The sequence below is a fragment of the Lipotes vexillifer genome, unplaced genomic scaffold (assembly GCF_000442215.2).
Source record: "Lipotes vexillifer unplaced genomic scaffold, Lipotes_vexillifer_v1.1 scaffold661, whole genome shotgun sequence".
Lineage (NCBI taxonomy): Eukaryota > Metazoa > Chordata > Mammalia > Artiodactyla > Lipotidae > Lipotes > Lipotes vexillifer.
Window position 1 is genome coordinate 1,061,511 of NW_006796183.1, and position 15,078 is coordinate 1,076,588.

General features: G+C 54.0%; 2 protein-coding genes across 4 annotated transcripts in view; one reads left to right on the forward strand and one right to left on the reverse strand.

Moving 5' to 3' along the window:
- Positions 1–3,861: 3,861 nt before the first annotated feature.
- On the forward strand, positions 3,862–12,410 carry DMAP1 (DNA methyltransferase 1 associated protein 1). 2 transcript variants are annotated; one of them, XM_007468267.1, is made up of 10 exons: positions 3,862–4,275; positions 4,823–4,914; positions 5,173–5,368; positions 10,142–10,300; positions 10,429–10,596; positions 10,886–11,071; positions 11,192–11,263; positions 11,548–11,620; positions 11,758–12,053; positions 12,292–12,410. In XM_007468267.1, exons 1-10 carry the CDS (start codon positions 4,171–4,173, stop codon positions 12,349–12,351), a joined length of 1,407 nt encoding a protein of 468 aa, XP_007468329.1. In that variant the 5' UTR covers positions 3,862–4,170; the 3' UTR covers positions 12,352–12,410. The 2 variants fall into 2 exon arrangements, with proteins under 2 accessions (XP_007468329.1, XP_007468330.1); XM_007468268.1 differs by having other exon boundaries at positions 4,129–4,275; positions 10,172–10,300; positions 12,292–12,403.
- Positions 12,411–12,808: 398 nt separating this feature from the next.
- Positions 12,809–15,078, reverse strand: part of ERI3 (ERI1 exoribonuclease family member 3) — a 131,347-nt gene continuing 129,077 nt past the window's right edge. The window contains exon 9 of one of the 2 annotated variants that reach the window (XM_007468269.1): positions 12,809–13,352. In XM_007468269.1, the coding sequence (XP_007468331.1) occupies positions 13,270–13,352 (83 nt within the window). In that variant the 3' untranslated portion in view covers positions 12,809–13,269. The remainder of the gene's footprint in view (positions 13,353–15,078) is intronic. The other variant, XM_007468270.1, reaches the window with a different exon arrangement.

A 15,078-nucleotide genomic window follows, 5' to 3' on the forward strand; every position in this document is an offset into this window, starting at 1 on the left:
AGCCTGCGTGTCCGGAGCCTGTGCTCCGCAGCGGGAGAGGCCGCAACAGTGGGAGGCCCGCGTACCGCAGCGAAAAAAAGAAACAAAAAAAAAAAAAAAAAAAAAAAAAAGCCAAATGGCATAAAATAGACCACAGGTGAGGAGAGCGAGGGTGAGGGAAGGGGCCAGGAGTCCACTCAGGAGAGCTGGTAATTGTCGACGTGGAACTGGCAGGGGAAGGAGAAGGGAGATGCCTGCAAGAGCACAAATTCCAAAAAAAGCTGAAATGGTGCGGGGAGAGAACTCCCACAAACCCTGGAATACATGGGCGGTGAGTTTGACAACAGCAACCTTTTCCTTTGCGGAGGATGGAGGTGGAGTCTCCACTCAGCCGCAGAGTCTGGAGACTCAGCGCTGGGGACGGGGGCGGGGCTCCCGAGAGCACCAAGGGAGGCGCTCCCCTCGGGAAGGCACCTGGCACTGTCCGGGGACTGCTCCCTGTTGGTGCCACACGTGCCTTCCAGCCATTCCCAGAGGAGGTCTTCATCTTTCTTTGGCCCCCAGAACTGGCAGGGGACCACACAGGCCTTGTCGACGCCACCGTCCTCCAGCTCCTTGCCCTCGATTTTGTCAATCTCGTGCGCCCCACTGGCTTTCCCCCAAGGGGCGCAGGATGCTTTGGAGAGGTTGTCATCTTTATCAGGCCTCATTGGCAGCTCCAGTTCCCATCTACCTGTTTTTCTTTTTATTGAGGTACAACTTTCACACGATCAAGTGCACAGTTCTTAATGTACCAGCTGAAGGCAGTGATCACTTTTCCTTCTGAACTGCTGAGGCCTCTGTGGCACAGGGCCTGGCATGTAGTGGCATATCTAAGTGGCTTACAGTAAGTACTGAACAATTATTTGTTGAATGAACTAATGAACAAAATCGAATCAATGTACATTCCCACCAACAGGAGACTGGTGCCTATGTCGTCCATATCCTTGTCAAAAATAGGTATCCCAGTTATGTTCAAGTTTTACCTATCTGATAGGCATAAAATGATTTCTCATTATAGCTTTCAATTTTTCAGCTCTTTCAATCCCAGTGAGGTGGAATGCTTATCTGTATGGCTACTGGCTGTTGCACTTCTGTGACTTTCCTAATCATGTTCTTTGCTCATTTCAAAAAGTGGGAAATTTGTCCTATTAGTTGGAAAATGTTCTTCATAATTAACCTGAGCAAGACCAGGTCAGACTGAGCGGTTCTGGATCTTGATCACACCACACACAGACCACCTTCCCTTTCCCACAGCTCCTAAGGAGCCCCTGCAAATAGGGCACATGCTGGGAGAGACCAGAGGATGAGGAGACCCAGTGCCACGCTTAAGGAGTGAGTAGTCTTGGTAGGAGAGGGGAGGAGGGGAGAGGGGGAAAGGAAGGAGAGAGCCAGGCCAGGCACTCAGGAGCTCCAGTCTACTCTTTCTGGGCGCAGCTGTGAACAGAGAGGCTGAAGAGGGCGGGGCTTCTGCGACTCTTTTTTATTCTGCATCCTACTGCCACAGCCAACCAGCCCCCAGTTCCAGCTGACTCTACCACTGCCTCTCACCAGGTTCTCCTGCCTCCAGCTTCATCCTCCCCGCCGGCAAGCCGCCAGTCATCTTTCTAAAAGATGAATCTGACTCTTTTCAGCCTTCGTCCTAACTCTCCTCTCCAGGCCACCTCCCCACACCCTTCAATGGCTTCACATTGCTCTCAGGATTGAATAAACACTCTGTTAAAGTCAACTTTGCAGCCCCAGAGCACCCCAGCCCGAAGCCCCTCTCCCAGGCCCCTCAATAGGACACTGCAATGCAAGAGTCTGTTCAGAAGTGATGCTGGGTTCCTGAAGAGGGTCGGCTGGGTGGGCACCGCAGAATAAGCTCCTCTCGGGGCTGGCAGGGAGACCCGTTGTCACCTGCAGTCTGGTAGAGGAAGTGTAGCAGTGGCTCCCCAGAAGGGTCAAGAGAGAGGCATCCCTCTCTCATCCTCTTTTCCCCAACCCCTGGACTCAGTTTCCCGAAGGAATGAGCAGCTCTGGACCCGTCATTCTGGGGGATTTCTTAATGGCAGCAGCTAAGGTGGCACTCCAGGATGGGGACAGAACCAGGCCATGGCCAAGACACAATGACAAATGATTAACGTTAGGGTAAACCCCTTATCATGGCCCCCAGTGCCTACCTCTGATCTTAAGTCTTCCTATTCTCCCCCTCCTCACCCAATAGCCACCACACTGGCCTTTTTTCTTTATGTCCTTTCAACACATAGTTCCTTCCATTTTAGAGACTTTGCACGTGTTATTCCTCATGTGTGAAACTCTCCTTCCCCGGGTATTCTGTGGCTATTTCCATCACTTAAACCTCAGCCCTGATTTCAGCTCCCTGGAGAAAACTTCCCTGAGGTTCCATATAGTCCCCTATCCTATTACCCTATTTAATTTTTTTCACAGCACTTGTCACCATCAAACTTACACTATCTATTTTATTGTTCATATGCTAGTTACAAGCCCCACTGGGAAATATTTGTATCTCATTCACCCACTGCATCCCCAGAGCCTAGAATAATGCCTTACACATACACACATTTATGTACCATGATCCTTGCCCTCACAGAAATGATTCTATCAAGAGAGACATATCTTAAACAAATAATTATGCAACACAGTAACTACAGGCAGAGTCAAGGGTTTTGAGGTAGAGGTGCAGGGCCCTCTCCCACTTCTCGCTCCAAGGACCATTCCCTTACCCTGTGGGCAATTTCTGCTGCAAGACCCTGGCTTCCCCTGGAAACTGTTTAGAGCTCAGAGGATTCACCCAGGAATCAGGCCTCAGGAACAGGGCAAGGTTTGTACCTCTAGGCCCAGTTCTTCAAACTTTCGGGGTCTAGCTAGGCTTGTGGGCTGCAGCAGCTATGTCCCCATATGCCCCCAAGCCAGAATAAGTTACAACACTGATAGCTCACTTGTGTGGGCTGTCTGCTTCTCCAGGCCCCGCTTGGATTTTTGACAGGCCCCTGGCTTGGGGCCTGGTCTCCTTAATACCTTACAAGCTCCACTCCATCCCCCATGCTCAATGCCCAGTGTCCTCCATGTCTACAGGCTAGTTTGCAGAGGCTGAAGTTGGGAGCTGCTTCTCCTGTCCCTTCTGTGCTTCCTCAGGACCTCCTGTTCTAGAAGTCTCTCTCTCTCTCCAGGGAGATCAGCAAGTTTCTTCCTTTGAGGGATACTTCTTCCAGCTGCTACCTGTCTGGGGCTGTGTTCTTGGACTTCTTTGGAACCCACACTAGTGCAGTTAGCTCCCAGACTAGTGAATTTCCAGGAAGCTGGCCTCCAGGAAAGCCCCATGAGGCCCCGACCCGCCCCCTCCCCCCTAATCAGAGGAGGTGCAAGTGAGGGGTCCAGACCTCACTCCATCTTGGCAGCCACCCTGGGAAGCTCTGCCTTGTCCAGTTGATCTCTTCATCTCGAACGCGTAGCAGTATCTGGTACGTACTTAGCACTTAATGAACAGGGGCAATTAATACCACTAATTTATGTAATGAAAAAAGGCACCGTGCAAATGTTTTACATGGATTATTGGCACTTCACTTATGCAGGTACCGTGACAATTTCCATTTTAAAGTGAAGAAACGAGTTCAGAGAAATTAAGCGACTTCCAAGGTCACAAAGCTGTGCACTCTCTCTTCATTGCGCGACGGAGCAACGCAGAGGGAAAATGCCAGAAGGCAGGCAGCCCAGGAAACGGGCGGGCTCCTGGGAAGCAAGGAGTGCAGCAGTCCCTGCGCGGTCAGTACTTTTCACATTGGGTTACCAGCCGGCTCGGTTTCCGCTAAGCACAGACCGGAAGTGTTCCTGACGGCCACATTTCTAACGCGCACGACCGGAAGTTTCTGTTTGCGGCTTTGCAGGAATAGGGGAGTCGCTGGGCCGCAGCCCGGACGTCTAGGTGCGGAGGCGCTGGGTCTTAGGAGACAGCTGGGGCCGTTAGGGAGACCCAGGCGGCGGGACACTGGCGGGGCCCCGACCTGACCCTGAGCCACTCTTGTCCTCGCGGCCCGCCTCTTCACTCCGCCCCCACTTGGGGCTGAAGTGGCTCCGCCCCCCGATCTGAGCCTGGTAGCTCCTCAGGCACTGACTGTTGACCTCGGGGCGCTCCCCCTTCTCTCGGGCGCGATGGCTACGGGCGCGGATGTGCGGGACATTCTAGAACTCGGGGGTCCAGAGGGGGATGCAGCCTCCGGGACCATCAGCAAGAAGGACATTATCAATCCGGACAAGGTAGCAGTGGTGCCTGAGAGCTCTGGGTAGCGTTAGTGAAGTGGTGGGTAGGAGTGACAACGGAAGACGGCTCGGGGAGAGATGAGGTGCCACACTTCTTGTGAGATGGGCGGTAAAAGATGTGAAATAACGGGATAGAGAATATGTGTCACCTTGGTGAGATGGGATGGAGGAGGTGGGACCCCGTGGAAAATGGTGGGGACCAAGAGGGTGTGACATTTGTAAGACAGGACCTAGAGAGTGTGACACTTGTGGGATATTGGGGGGACATCAACTCGGTGTGACATGATGAGAGATGCTGGAAAAGTATCTTCTGCTCTGACAGGTAGGGCTCTGAGGTATGGGTGTGGAGGGGAATGATCTGCTCAGACCCAGGTGCCCCTTGAGTGGGTTTCTGTACCTTCATAGTGTGTCATTATGTGTCACAGTGTGTATGTGTGTCATTGTACCTGTAGATGCTGGTTTGTTCAGGGATTGAGCTGGGCTAAAGAATTTTCAGGGAAGGGAGTCTAGCCTGTGGTTCCTCTCCTGTGGTTTCCCTCCCCAGAAAAAGTCCAAGAAGTCCTCTGAGACACTGACCTTCAAGAGGCCCGAGGGCATGCACCGGGAGGTCTATGCACTGCTCTACTCTGACAAGAAGCAAGTATTAGAATCCCAGATCCCCCAGGCTTTGGTCCCTGACCAACCTGCATGTCCCTAACTCCTAATTTTCCCAGCCAGTTTTCTCCCCAGCTCCCCTCTCCACACAGGGCTTCCACTTGCTTAGGATGTGGGAGCTCGGATGTCTCACTCCAGGACGTGACTTCCTTGCTGTATGGTAGATCAGCGGCCTGGGTCCAAAGGCTCTCTACGCACCTTCTGACTGTAATCTCTCACCTCCTTAAACCCTGCTTCCAGGGATGCACCCCCACTGCTACCCAGTGACACTGGTCAAGGCTACCGCACAGTGAAGGCCAAGTTGGGCTCCAAGAAGGTGCGGCCGTGGAAGTGGATGCCATTCACCAACCCAGCCCGCAAGGATGGAGCCATGTTCTTCCACTGGCGACGGGCAGCAGAGGAAGGCAAGGACTACCCTTTCGCCAGGTTCAATAAGGTGAGCCACCACCATTGGGACGTAGGCCAAGGTTGCCCACCTACTCTGAGCCACCTGCCTGAGCACTCCAGTCTCCTAGTGGGCTCCAGAGGCCCCCTCAGGCCAGGTCATTAACAGTGGTTACCCACTCAGTCATTGGTGCAAATACCTCTGTGGGTCTTCACTGCCCATGAGATCCTGTCCTCTCCTGTCCTGCTCTGAGTTTTGGTTTGTTGCCTTAGCCTTTTATTTCTCGCTATTCTTCAGAGCTGTGTCCTAGGTGCTCTACTCTTCTCACTCTCTACTTTCTCCCTAGTGTGTCTCATTTACCCTGTGACCTCAGTCTCCCTCTGTATGCCATTAACCCCAATTCAGTATCTCCAGTCCAGAGCAGCAGTCCATATATATCCAGTCATTTGCTTACCTCTCTCCCTGAAGGCCCCACGGGTACTTCAGATCAAGTGGATACCCTTGAGCAGAACTCATAATCTTCCCTCAGTTCCCCACCCCCAAACCTGTTCCTCACTTAAGTGAATGACACCACTATCCACCCAATTGCCCAAACCAGAAATTTGGGAATCATCCTTGACTTAGCTTCTCCCTTAGCTCTCATATTATTTCAGTCAACAGTGGGACGAAGAAGGTAGGGGAAGACAGATAACAAACATGTAAACGAATAAATTGGATTCTTTCAGATAAGAGCCGTCAATAAAATGAAACCAGGATATGAAATGAGATAAAGAGTGAACTTGTAGGTGTAGGGGAGGCCTAATAGATAGGGTGGTCAGGGAGGGCCTCTCTGAGAAGCTGGCATTTGAGTTAGACTTCAGTGATACATCGAGTCATTGAGTCCTGCTGACTCTGTTTCTATAATAAATCCCATCTGCCTGTGTTCTTCATTCTCTGTACCCTAATCCAAGCTGAATTATCTCTGGTCTAGATTACTGTGGCTCAGATGGAGCAGGGCCTTATACAGACTCACCCAGCCAGTGAGAAGCAGAGCTGGGCTGGGCTAGGATTCCCTAGGCTGTTGTTTAAGCCACTCACGATACGGCCCCACAGTCCCTGCAGCTTGGAGCAGCCTAGACTTCGAGCCTGCAAGCACTGGGGGCTTGAACCCAGGACTCCCAAGTCCTGACTTCCTTCCCCTCAGCCAGTATACCCACCTGCACCTGGACACCTCCCCCTGGATGGCTCACAGGCCTCTCAGACTCAGTACATCCAGGTGTGACCCATCATTCTCCCCCATGCCCCCAAACTGGTTTTCCTCCTTAGGCCCCTCACCACCATCCTTAGTCCCCTCAGGTCCAGTGGAGGGAGGGGCTGGAGATGTAAGACTGAGAAGGGATAACCAAGAGGTAAGAGATTTGAGGTGGGGGTGGGAAGGTTGGATGAGACAATTTGAGGTAAAGACAAAAGAGTGTTCATTTTGTATTTAGTAAATACTACTCCATGCCGAGTCAAGCCAGAGGCAGTGAGGACACAAACATGAATCAGACACAGTATCTGCCCTCTAGAAACTCTGCATGTTGCTGGGGAGCTGGGGGGAGGCACAGGCAATTACAGTTTGGTGGGATACATGCCATATTGGGAGGAACTGAAGGTCATGGGCACTTCCTGGAGAAGTTAGAGCTTGAGTTGAGTTTTTTTTAAATTGAAGTATAGTTGATTTACAATGTTGTGTTACTGGTGTGCAGCACAGTGACTCAGTTATGCGTGTGCGTGTGCGTGTGTGTGTGTGTGTGTGTCTGTGTATGCTTTTTCTTACTCTTTTCCATTATAGGTTAATACAAGATATTGAATATAGTTCCCTGTGCTATATACAGTAGGACCTTGTTTATCTGTTTTATATATTGTAGTTTGTATCTGCTGATCCCAAACTCCTAGTTTATCCCTCTCCCCCTTCCCCTTTGGTAACCGTAAGTTTATTTTCTATGTCTGTGAGTCTGTTTCTCTTTTATAAATAAGTTCATTTGTATTATATTTTTGACTCCTCATATAAGTGATATCATATGATATTTGTCTTTCTCTGTCTGACTTACTTCACTTAGTATGATAATCTCTAGGTCCATCCATGTTGCTGCAAATGGCATTATTTCATTATTTTTTATGGCTGAGTAATATTCCATTGTATATATGTGCCACACCTTCTTTATCCATTCATCTGTCGATGGGCATTTAGGTTGCTTCCGTGTCTTGGCTACTGTGAATAGTGCTGCTATAAACATAGGGGTGCATGTATTTTTGCAAATTAGAGTTTTCTCCGGATATATGCCCAGGAGTGGGATTGCTGGGTCATATGGTATTGATTTGAGTCTCAAAGGATGTTACCAGGTGATAGTAGAAAAGGAGTGCAGTGACTTGTTCAGGCAGAGGGGACATCATGAGCAAAGGCATAAATGAAAAATCAGTCATATGTGTGGGATGCTGTGGGCATTTCCCTGTTGATGGAGCCTGAAGTCCAGGGTAGGATATGGTGGGAGATGAGACCTGAGAGGGCAGCAGGGCCACGTCAGGCAGGGCTTGGCAGCCAGGCTCAGGAATTTGGGCTTTGCTCTGATGTCTTTAGGGAGCCACTGGCAAATTTTAAGTAGAGAGGTGTCGGGATCAGATTTGAGTTTTAGAAAGATCGTGGTGACTGGGTGGAGAGTGAAGTCGAAGTAAAGGGAACTAACAATCTTCCCTCCAATACTGCTCTCTCCTGGGGTCCCGCTTTCAGTCTGTGGCTCCCCAGCCGCTTTCCTGCTCAAGCCAGAAACATAGGAGTTACCTATGACAGCATCTTCTCTCACCCCTCACAGCCAGTTGTCACATCCTATGATGTTTAATCTAAAGCCTCTCAAGTCCATGCCCTTTTCTCTACCTTCCACTGGTGTTGCTTTATTTCAGGCCTCTTCACTTCCCACCTGGATTATTTCTTAAACCTACCAGCTGGTCTCCCAGGCTCATGTTTCACCCCGTCTTCACTGTTGCCAGGGTGGTCCTTGTAAAAGAGAATCATGACCATCTCACTCCTCTCTTTAAAACTAACCTTACTGACTCCCGTCACCCACAGGATGAATTCCAGACTCCTTAGCAGTCACACAAGGCTTGCAGCAGCTTGCCTCTGTCTCCAGGCTCTCTTCAGGCCTCTCCCTGTCTCACCCTTTTCTTGTTTCCCTTAGTGTCCCTGACTGCCAAGCCCGCACACATCAGGCCATTTCTCTCTCATCGCTGTTTATGTGGCCCCCCTGCTTAGGAGTCTCTCCAACGCCTTCCCTCACTGGTTCAGTTCTACTTAACCTTAAGACTGAACCAGGCTCCATTTACCTCTTCCCTGACAACCCTTGTCCCAGGCGGCATCAGGTGTCACTCATTATACCCTAGGCATACCTTTGTCATCAAATTCGCTGCACTTTACTAAATTTTCAACTGGACTGTGAGCTCTGAGAAGGCAAGGCCCCTATCTGTCTTATTCAGCATTGTGTCCCCAGCATAGGGCTAGCAGGCCCATGAAAAGTAGTTGTTGAATGAATGACCATCTCCCTTGCTTGATGGTGAGCTTCTTTTTATTTTAAGTAGCAGTGTTCAGAGAGGTCACATCTTGGCTGCAGATGGAGAATTGTTTGGAAGAGGATTAAATGGAGGCAGAGACACCAGTGGGGAGGCTGTTTCTCTATCCAGGCAAGGGGTAGTGGTGGTCTGGACAGGGTTGTGGCAGGAGATACAGAATTGGGAGGTAAAATCCACAGATGTGGGAAAGGGGATGGGTCAAGGGTAAAGGTAGGATTTAAAGATGCCTGCTAGGTTTCCGCTTGGGTGATGGTGACATTGACTGAGATCCGGACTGGGGGAGATAGGAGTTTGAGGGAGGGCGATGAGCTCAGTACTGAACATATTAGGATTTGTTTTTTTTTTTTAATTGAGGTATAATTATTATATATCATACATATATTAGCTTCATTACAACATAATGATCCAGTATTTGTATATATTGTGAAATGACCACCCCAGTAAGCCTAGTTAACATCTATCACCTGAACATATTCAGTTTGAGATGTATATAGGATCTCCAGTAGGAGATGTCCAAGAGGCAGCTGGACATAAGGGTTTTGAGAGCAGGTTCAGAGCCAATGTGGTCTTTGATGGAGAAACTTCCATGGTCCAGCCTAGCATTGTCTCTTTCCTGGGGTCTCTGACTGATAGACGCAGCTGGTGGTGGTGCTTTTTGTCCCTGAGGGAGGTCTGGGGGACAGGACACGGGTGTTGGGGTGGGGGGCGTATTTTGCGAGTAGGATTCAGGTGCCTTTCCCTTAGAGATGTGACCTTGGCCAGCTCTGGGGGAGCTGCAAGTCTCACTGTCACCACTGGGTGGCAGGAGTGCTTCAGACAAGTGTGCCATGACTAGGGCTCCTGGGCCTTTCTCCAGAATTTAGCCATCTTCCTTACTCCAAAGTTGACATTTGGACTCCCCAGAAGCACTTACACGTGGTCCCCTCACCTTAAGCATCGGGTCAGGAGCATGTGTCCTGTTACCGAGGCTCTGGAGCCGAAGGCATGATGAAGTCGGTCCTGGAGTGGATTCAGAGGCAGGCAACAGTTCGAGAGCCTGCCAGGGCGTTTGGTCAAGCAGAGAGTTTCTTTTCTTGCTCTGGAAACATCATCTCCAGGTGTCCTGTGCAGGGTCCCAGGCAGAGGATTTGCTTTTGTCCAGCCCAGGGATTGACAATAAACAGGAGGGGCTGTGGTCAGGCTGCTGGAGCCTGCGGGACGTGCCGTGACGTGGGCGTGCCCCCTGTCCCTCCATGCCTGCAGACGGTGCAGGTGCCCGTGTATTCAGAGCAGGAGTACCAGCTCTATCTTCATGATGACGCTTGGACAAAGGCAGAAACCGACCACCTCTTTGACCTTAGCCGCCGCTTTGACCTACGTTTTGTTGTTATCCATGACCGGTATGACCACCAGCAGTTCAAGGTGAGCTGGTATCCGTGCATTTGCAGGTGGGCCCAACCCCCGGGCGTGGCAGGCCCACTACCTTCATGAGCTCCTTTCCACATGCCTCTGAGTATTCATCCTCCCTCTCTCTATATCTTTATCCTCAGAAGCGTTCTGTGGAGGACTTGAAGGAGCGCTACTACCACATCTGTGCCAAGCTTGCCAACGTGCGGGCCGTGCCAGGCACAGATCTCAAGATACCAGTGTTTGATGCTGGGCACGAGCGACGGCGGAAGGAACAGCTGGAGCGTCTCTATAACCGGACCCCAGAGCAGGTCAGCCCGAGTCCCACAGACTCTGCTCCGTGCCGTGAAACCCCTTGACTGTTGCCTCCCTCCTCCATACCCTCAACTCCCTCACCCCAGGCTCCCCTTCTTCCCCCTCTTCCCGCCCCCATCCAGTCCTGCCTCTCGCCGGCCACCCTCCCTGCTCTCTGTAGCCCTCACCTCCCTCACGATCCCCTGCTGCTCAGGTTCCCTCACAGACAGCCCGGCACCCCTTCGTCTCCCCGTCTCCTCTCACCGCCCCATGACCCTCACGGGCGTCTCAGCGTCTCTTTCCCAGGTGGCGGAGGAGGAGTACCTGCTGCAGGAGCTGCGCAAGATCGAGGCCCGGAAGAAGGAGCGGGAGAAGCGCAGCCAGGACCTGCAGAAGCTGATAACAGCGGCGGACACCACTGCCGAGCAGCGGCGCACGGAACGCAAGGCCCCCAAGAAGAAGCTCCCCCAGAAAAAGGAGGCTGAGAAGCCGGTGTGGAGACCAAGTCAGCCCAGCTCAGGGTGGAGGGCACGCGGAGCCGGCAGGGGCCTGGGACTAACACTGGGCCCCCTCCCCGTGACACCCTGGTCTCCGTAACTCCTTCTCCCCCAGGCCGTTCCTGAGACTGCAGGCATCAAGTTCCCAGACTTCAAGTCCGCAGGCGTCACGCTGCGGAGCCAGCGGGTACGTGAGTCACCTCCTTCACTGTGTCTGGGCCCTGGGCTCTGCGGCCTGAATGCTGCAGGCCATGGGGCCGGTGCAGGTGGAGGCGGACGTACTGGGATCTCAGGGGGATGCCAGGCTGAGCTCACAGCTTTCGCTCTATTCCGCTTACTGGCTGTTTTCTTCTGTGACCCAGAGCTGCCTCTAGGGGTTAACTTCTCTTCCACTCCCCCCACTGCCTTTAGTCTCCTTCATTCTAAACCGCTTGTGGCGGGGAAAGGGCTTAGCTGCCTGGGTCATTGCAGATGAAGCTGCCGAGCTCTGTGGGACAGAAGAAGATCAAGGCCTTGGAACAGATGCTGCTGGAGCTGGGTGTGGGTGAGTGCGGGGGCCAGCCCCTCAGGACGTCCCCCCCGAGGCTGCGGATGAAGGCCGGGCGTGGGGGGCAGTTCCGGCTGCCGGCCTCCCACCGCACTCCAGCTCTGTCCCTGTGCCTTCCACCCACCTGCCCACAGAACTGAGCCCGACGCCCACAGAGGAGCTGGTACACATGTTCAATGAGCTGCGGAGTGACCTGGTGCTGCTCTACGAGCTCAAGCAGGCATGCGCCAACTGCGAGTATGAGCTGCAGATGCTGCGGCACCGGCACGAGGCGCTGGCCCGGGCCGGTGTGCTGGGGGGCCCCGCCACACCGGCATCGGGCCCAGCCCCGGCCCCAGCGGAGCCGGCGGTGCCTGAACCCGGTCTTGGCCCAGACCCCAGCAAGGACGCCATCATTGATGTGGTGGGCGCACCCCTCACACCCAATTCGGTAAGAGGCCGGGAGAGCGCAAGCTAGCCCTGCTAGTGAGCACACGCACGTGCGTACGCAGGCCCCACCCCCTCTAGTGCCTGCAACAGGAGTCGTCACTCTGAGGGGTTCTGAGAATGAGGGAGTGGGTGGTCGGTCAGTGGGCATCACCTTCCTGACTCAGAGAGTGAAACACGTGCACCCAGCCTGAATCTGACCCTGGGGGCCATTGACCTCAGCACCTTCTGTGTCTCCTCAGAGGAAGCGACGGGAATCGGCCTCCAGCTCCTCTTCTGTGAAGAAAGCCAAGAAGCCGTGAGGGGCCACATGGGGTGTGGGATGGTGCTGTGTAAATAGAGCTGCTGAGTTGGACTGGGCTGCTTCCTTTTCCTTCCCACCACTTCTCATGCCCCTGGCTGGGAGGGTGGGCAGGAGGGGGATCACCATACCCACTCCATGGGGATGGCGCTGGGGCTTGCCTGCACTGAGGCCCTTAGCAGCCCTTTAACCACTGACCAGCTCTGCCCAAACACCTGTACCCAGGAACACCCGTGGTTCTGCACTCAGGTTGGTTCACACACAGCAATGACCGTAGCCTTGAGCACACACAGCCTTGTGCTCAGACAGTCCCCAGGGCCCTGTGCATATTCGGTGTGGGTCCCCTAGGTGCTCCAGAGACTGCCAGCTCTACTGGTGGCCTTGAGCACAGGACAGCCTGGCATATGCTCTAACCCCTGCATATCCAGACAGTGTCAGGCACGGCACTGCCTGGTCCACACACACACCCAGGGCCTCGTTTCCCCGACTTTATTCAGTGGCACGTTCACAGCGGGGATGGGGGTAGACACAAGGTGGGGCCTGATCTGTCCTGGAGCCCTGGGGGCACCACACACCATGCACTACAGATGGGAGGGGGCACAGGGGGGCTTGGTGGCCCCAGCAAGAAGCCTGTACTGGGAGGAGACAATGAGGAGGAGGTCCCCCAGCCCAGGCCCACAATGGGAGGGCCCCTGATACTGGGCTGAGGTTGAGGGGAGGGGGTAGGGGGCACAAAGTGTCTGTTCCAGAGGGGCCAAGTGGCCAAGCCTTACCCAGGACACAAGCCCACAGGGCGGGCTGGGGGACACTCTGGACGTAGAGCTGTGCCACTCTCCCTTTGCCCCTCTGGTGAGGGAGAGGAGGGTTTTGGGCTGGGCCAAGCAGCTACCCTGTCCTGCCCCATCCCATCCTCGGCCAGTCAGAACGGCTTTGATGTCTGCTTGAAGATGAAGCCTCGGTATGCAAGTGTCTTCATGATGTTGGCGATGTTCTTGCAGTCATCTAAAAAGAGGAAGAGAAGACGTTTAGATGGGCCCCAGAGGTACACGGGTGGGGGTGGGAGGCAGGTTCAGATTCAGGAGCCATAGGCTCTAAACCAGTGGGTCCTATCCCCAGGTGGCAGCAGCTCCAGCTTCAGGTTAGGCCGGGTGATGCTGGGCCAGCAAGAAGCCTGGTCTCAATGCTTCTGAGTCCCATAACTCATGCTGGAAATTGGCCGGCGTGTCCCTCCCTGGCCCCAGCGGTGATGTATGGGCACCGTCGCAGTAAGAAAAAGGCAGAGTAAATGTGTAATTTCTCCCTTGACGGCCCCCGGCCGCTGGGCGATCCTTCTTGTTGCCGCCGCGTGGGGACGGCCCGTCCGCCACACTCCGTCTTCCCGCCACCCGTCTTGATGTCTCCATTTCATTACTGTGCAGCCATTCATCACGCCCACGGCCAGGGTGACTTTGCCGGCACTTGCATGTGTGTGGGAGATGTGGCCCAGGCCATAATCACTGGTGACAAGGCACAAGTCTCGGCACTTCCGGGCCGGGGTCCCAGGCTCACGTGCTCCAGCAGCTACCGCCGGGGCGCCTGCTCCTGTGCAGCCCAGGCCAGTGGAGAGGGGCCGGGTCTGTGGTCCTCCTAACACCCTGGCCGGCAGCCTTCTACCAGACACGCCTGTGTAGCTCAGCCCAAGCCCTGCCTCTCCCACCCCGGCAGGCTTCAGCCCTGTCTCTGGCCATATCTCAGATTAAAGACATCTGCGCCTGCGAGACCCTGTCGCAGCAGCTTCCTCAGTATTGACTCTGCCGTAAGAAACTCCGTGGTGAAAACTGACCTAGACCCCGGCGGCCACAGGAACAGCTACTTCTGGAGCCGCAGTATCATGGTCGTGGGCCCCGACTCCCTCACCTGCCTCTGCTTCCATCCCCCTCCCACCTCCCATAGGCGCTCTGCTCCTGTGCCATAAGCAGGACCTCAGCTGCCACCACCGTCGTGGGGTAGATGCTGTGGTGGCAGAAGTACGTCGATGTCATAATCAGGTGTGGGGGTGGTAAGGTCAAGGTGGGGTCAGGAGGCCCCTGCGTCTGTCAAGGACCAACCCCTTGCACTGAGCTCCCAGCCTGCCCTTGCCAGGGCCTTAGACCAGGAAAGGGGATCCACCAGAGCTAGAAAAAGACTGTGGGAGTGGGAGAAGTCTGGTCAGGCCAGGCCCCGTATCATCAGCCAGACCAGCTCTGCAGACCCGGCGCTCGGCAGACGAGCTCTCTAGGTCAGGCCAGACAAGTCACACGGGGTCCTGTCTCTCAGAGCTCAGTATGAATGTAGCTACGGTGGATGTGGGCATGGACAGGTGACCCTCTAGGTGCTCGGGAAGCCATGAAGGCTGGTCTGAGGCGGAACAGTGAGAAGACAGATGGGTGGGTAGTGGCGGCCATGGCAACTCCAGACGTGACCCATCCCCATGGTTTATGGGCCGGACACGCGCCCCGCTCAGCTGAGGCCCCGTCATTTGTCTCCCTTAGTGTGCACGCCTGTGCTGTGGGGGTAGAGGGTGGAGGGAGGGGGCTGTGACGGCAGGAGCTAGGCAGTCGACAGGAAGGGGAATGGGGCAGGAATGGCTGTGCAGGAGAGGCGGGCCCCAGGAGTGGGGAGGGTTTATGACAGGGTCCAGGGGCTGTCACGGCACCGTTGAAAGGGCTACGATAGGTGATTTTCTTCCCAAATAAATCTGGCCTTGTCA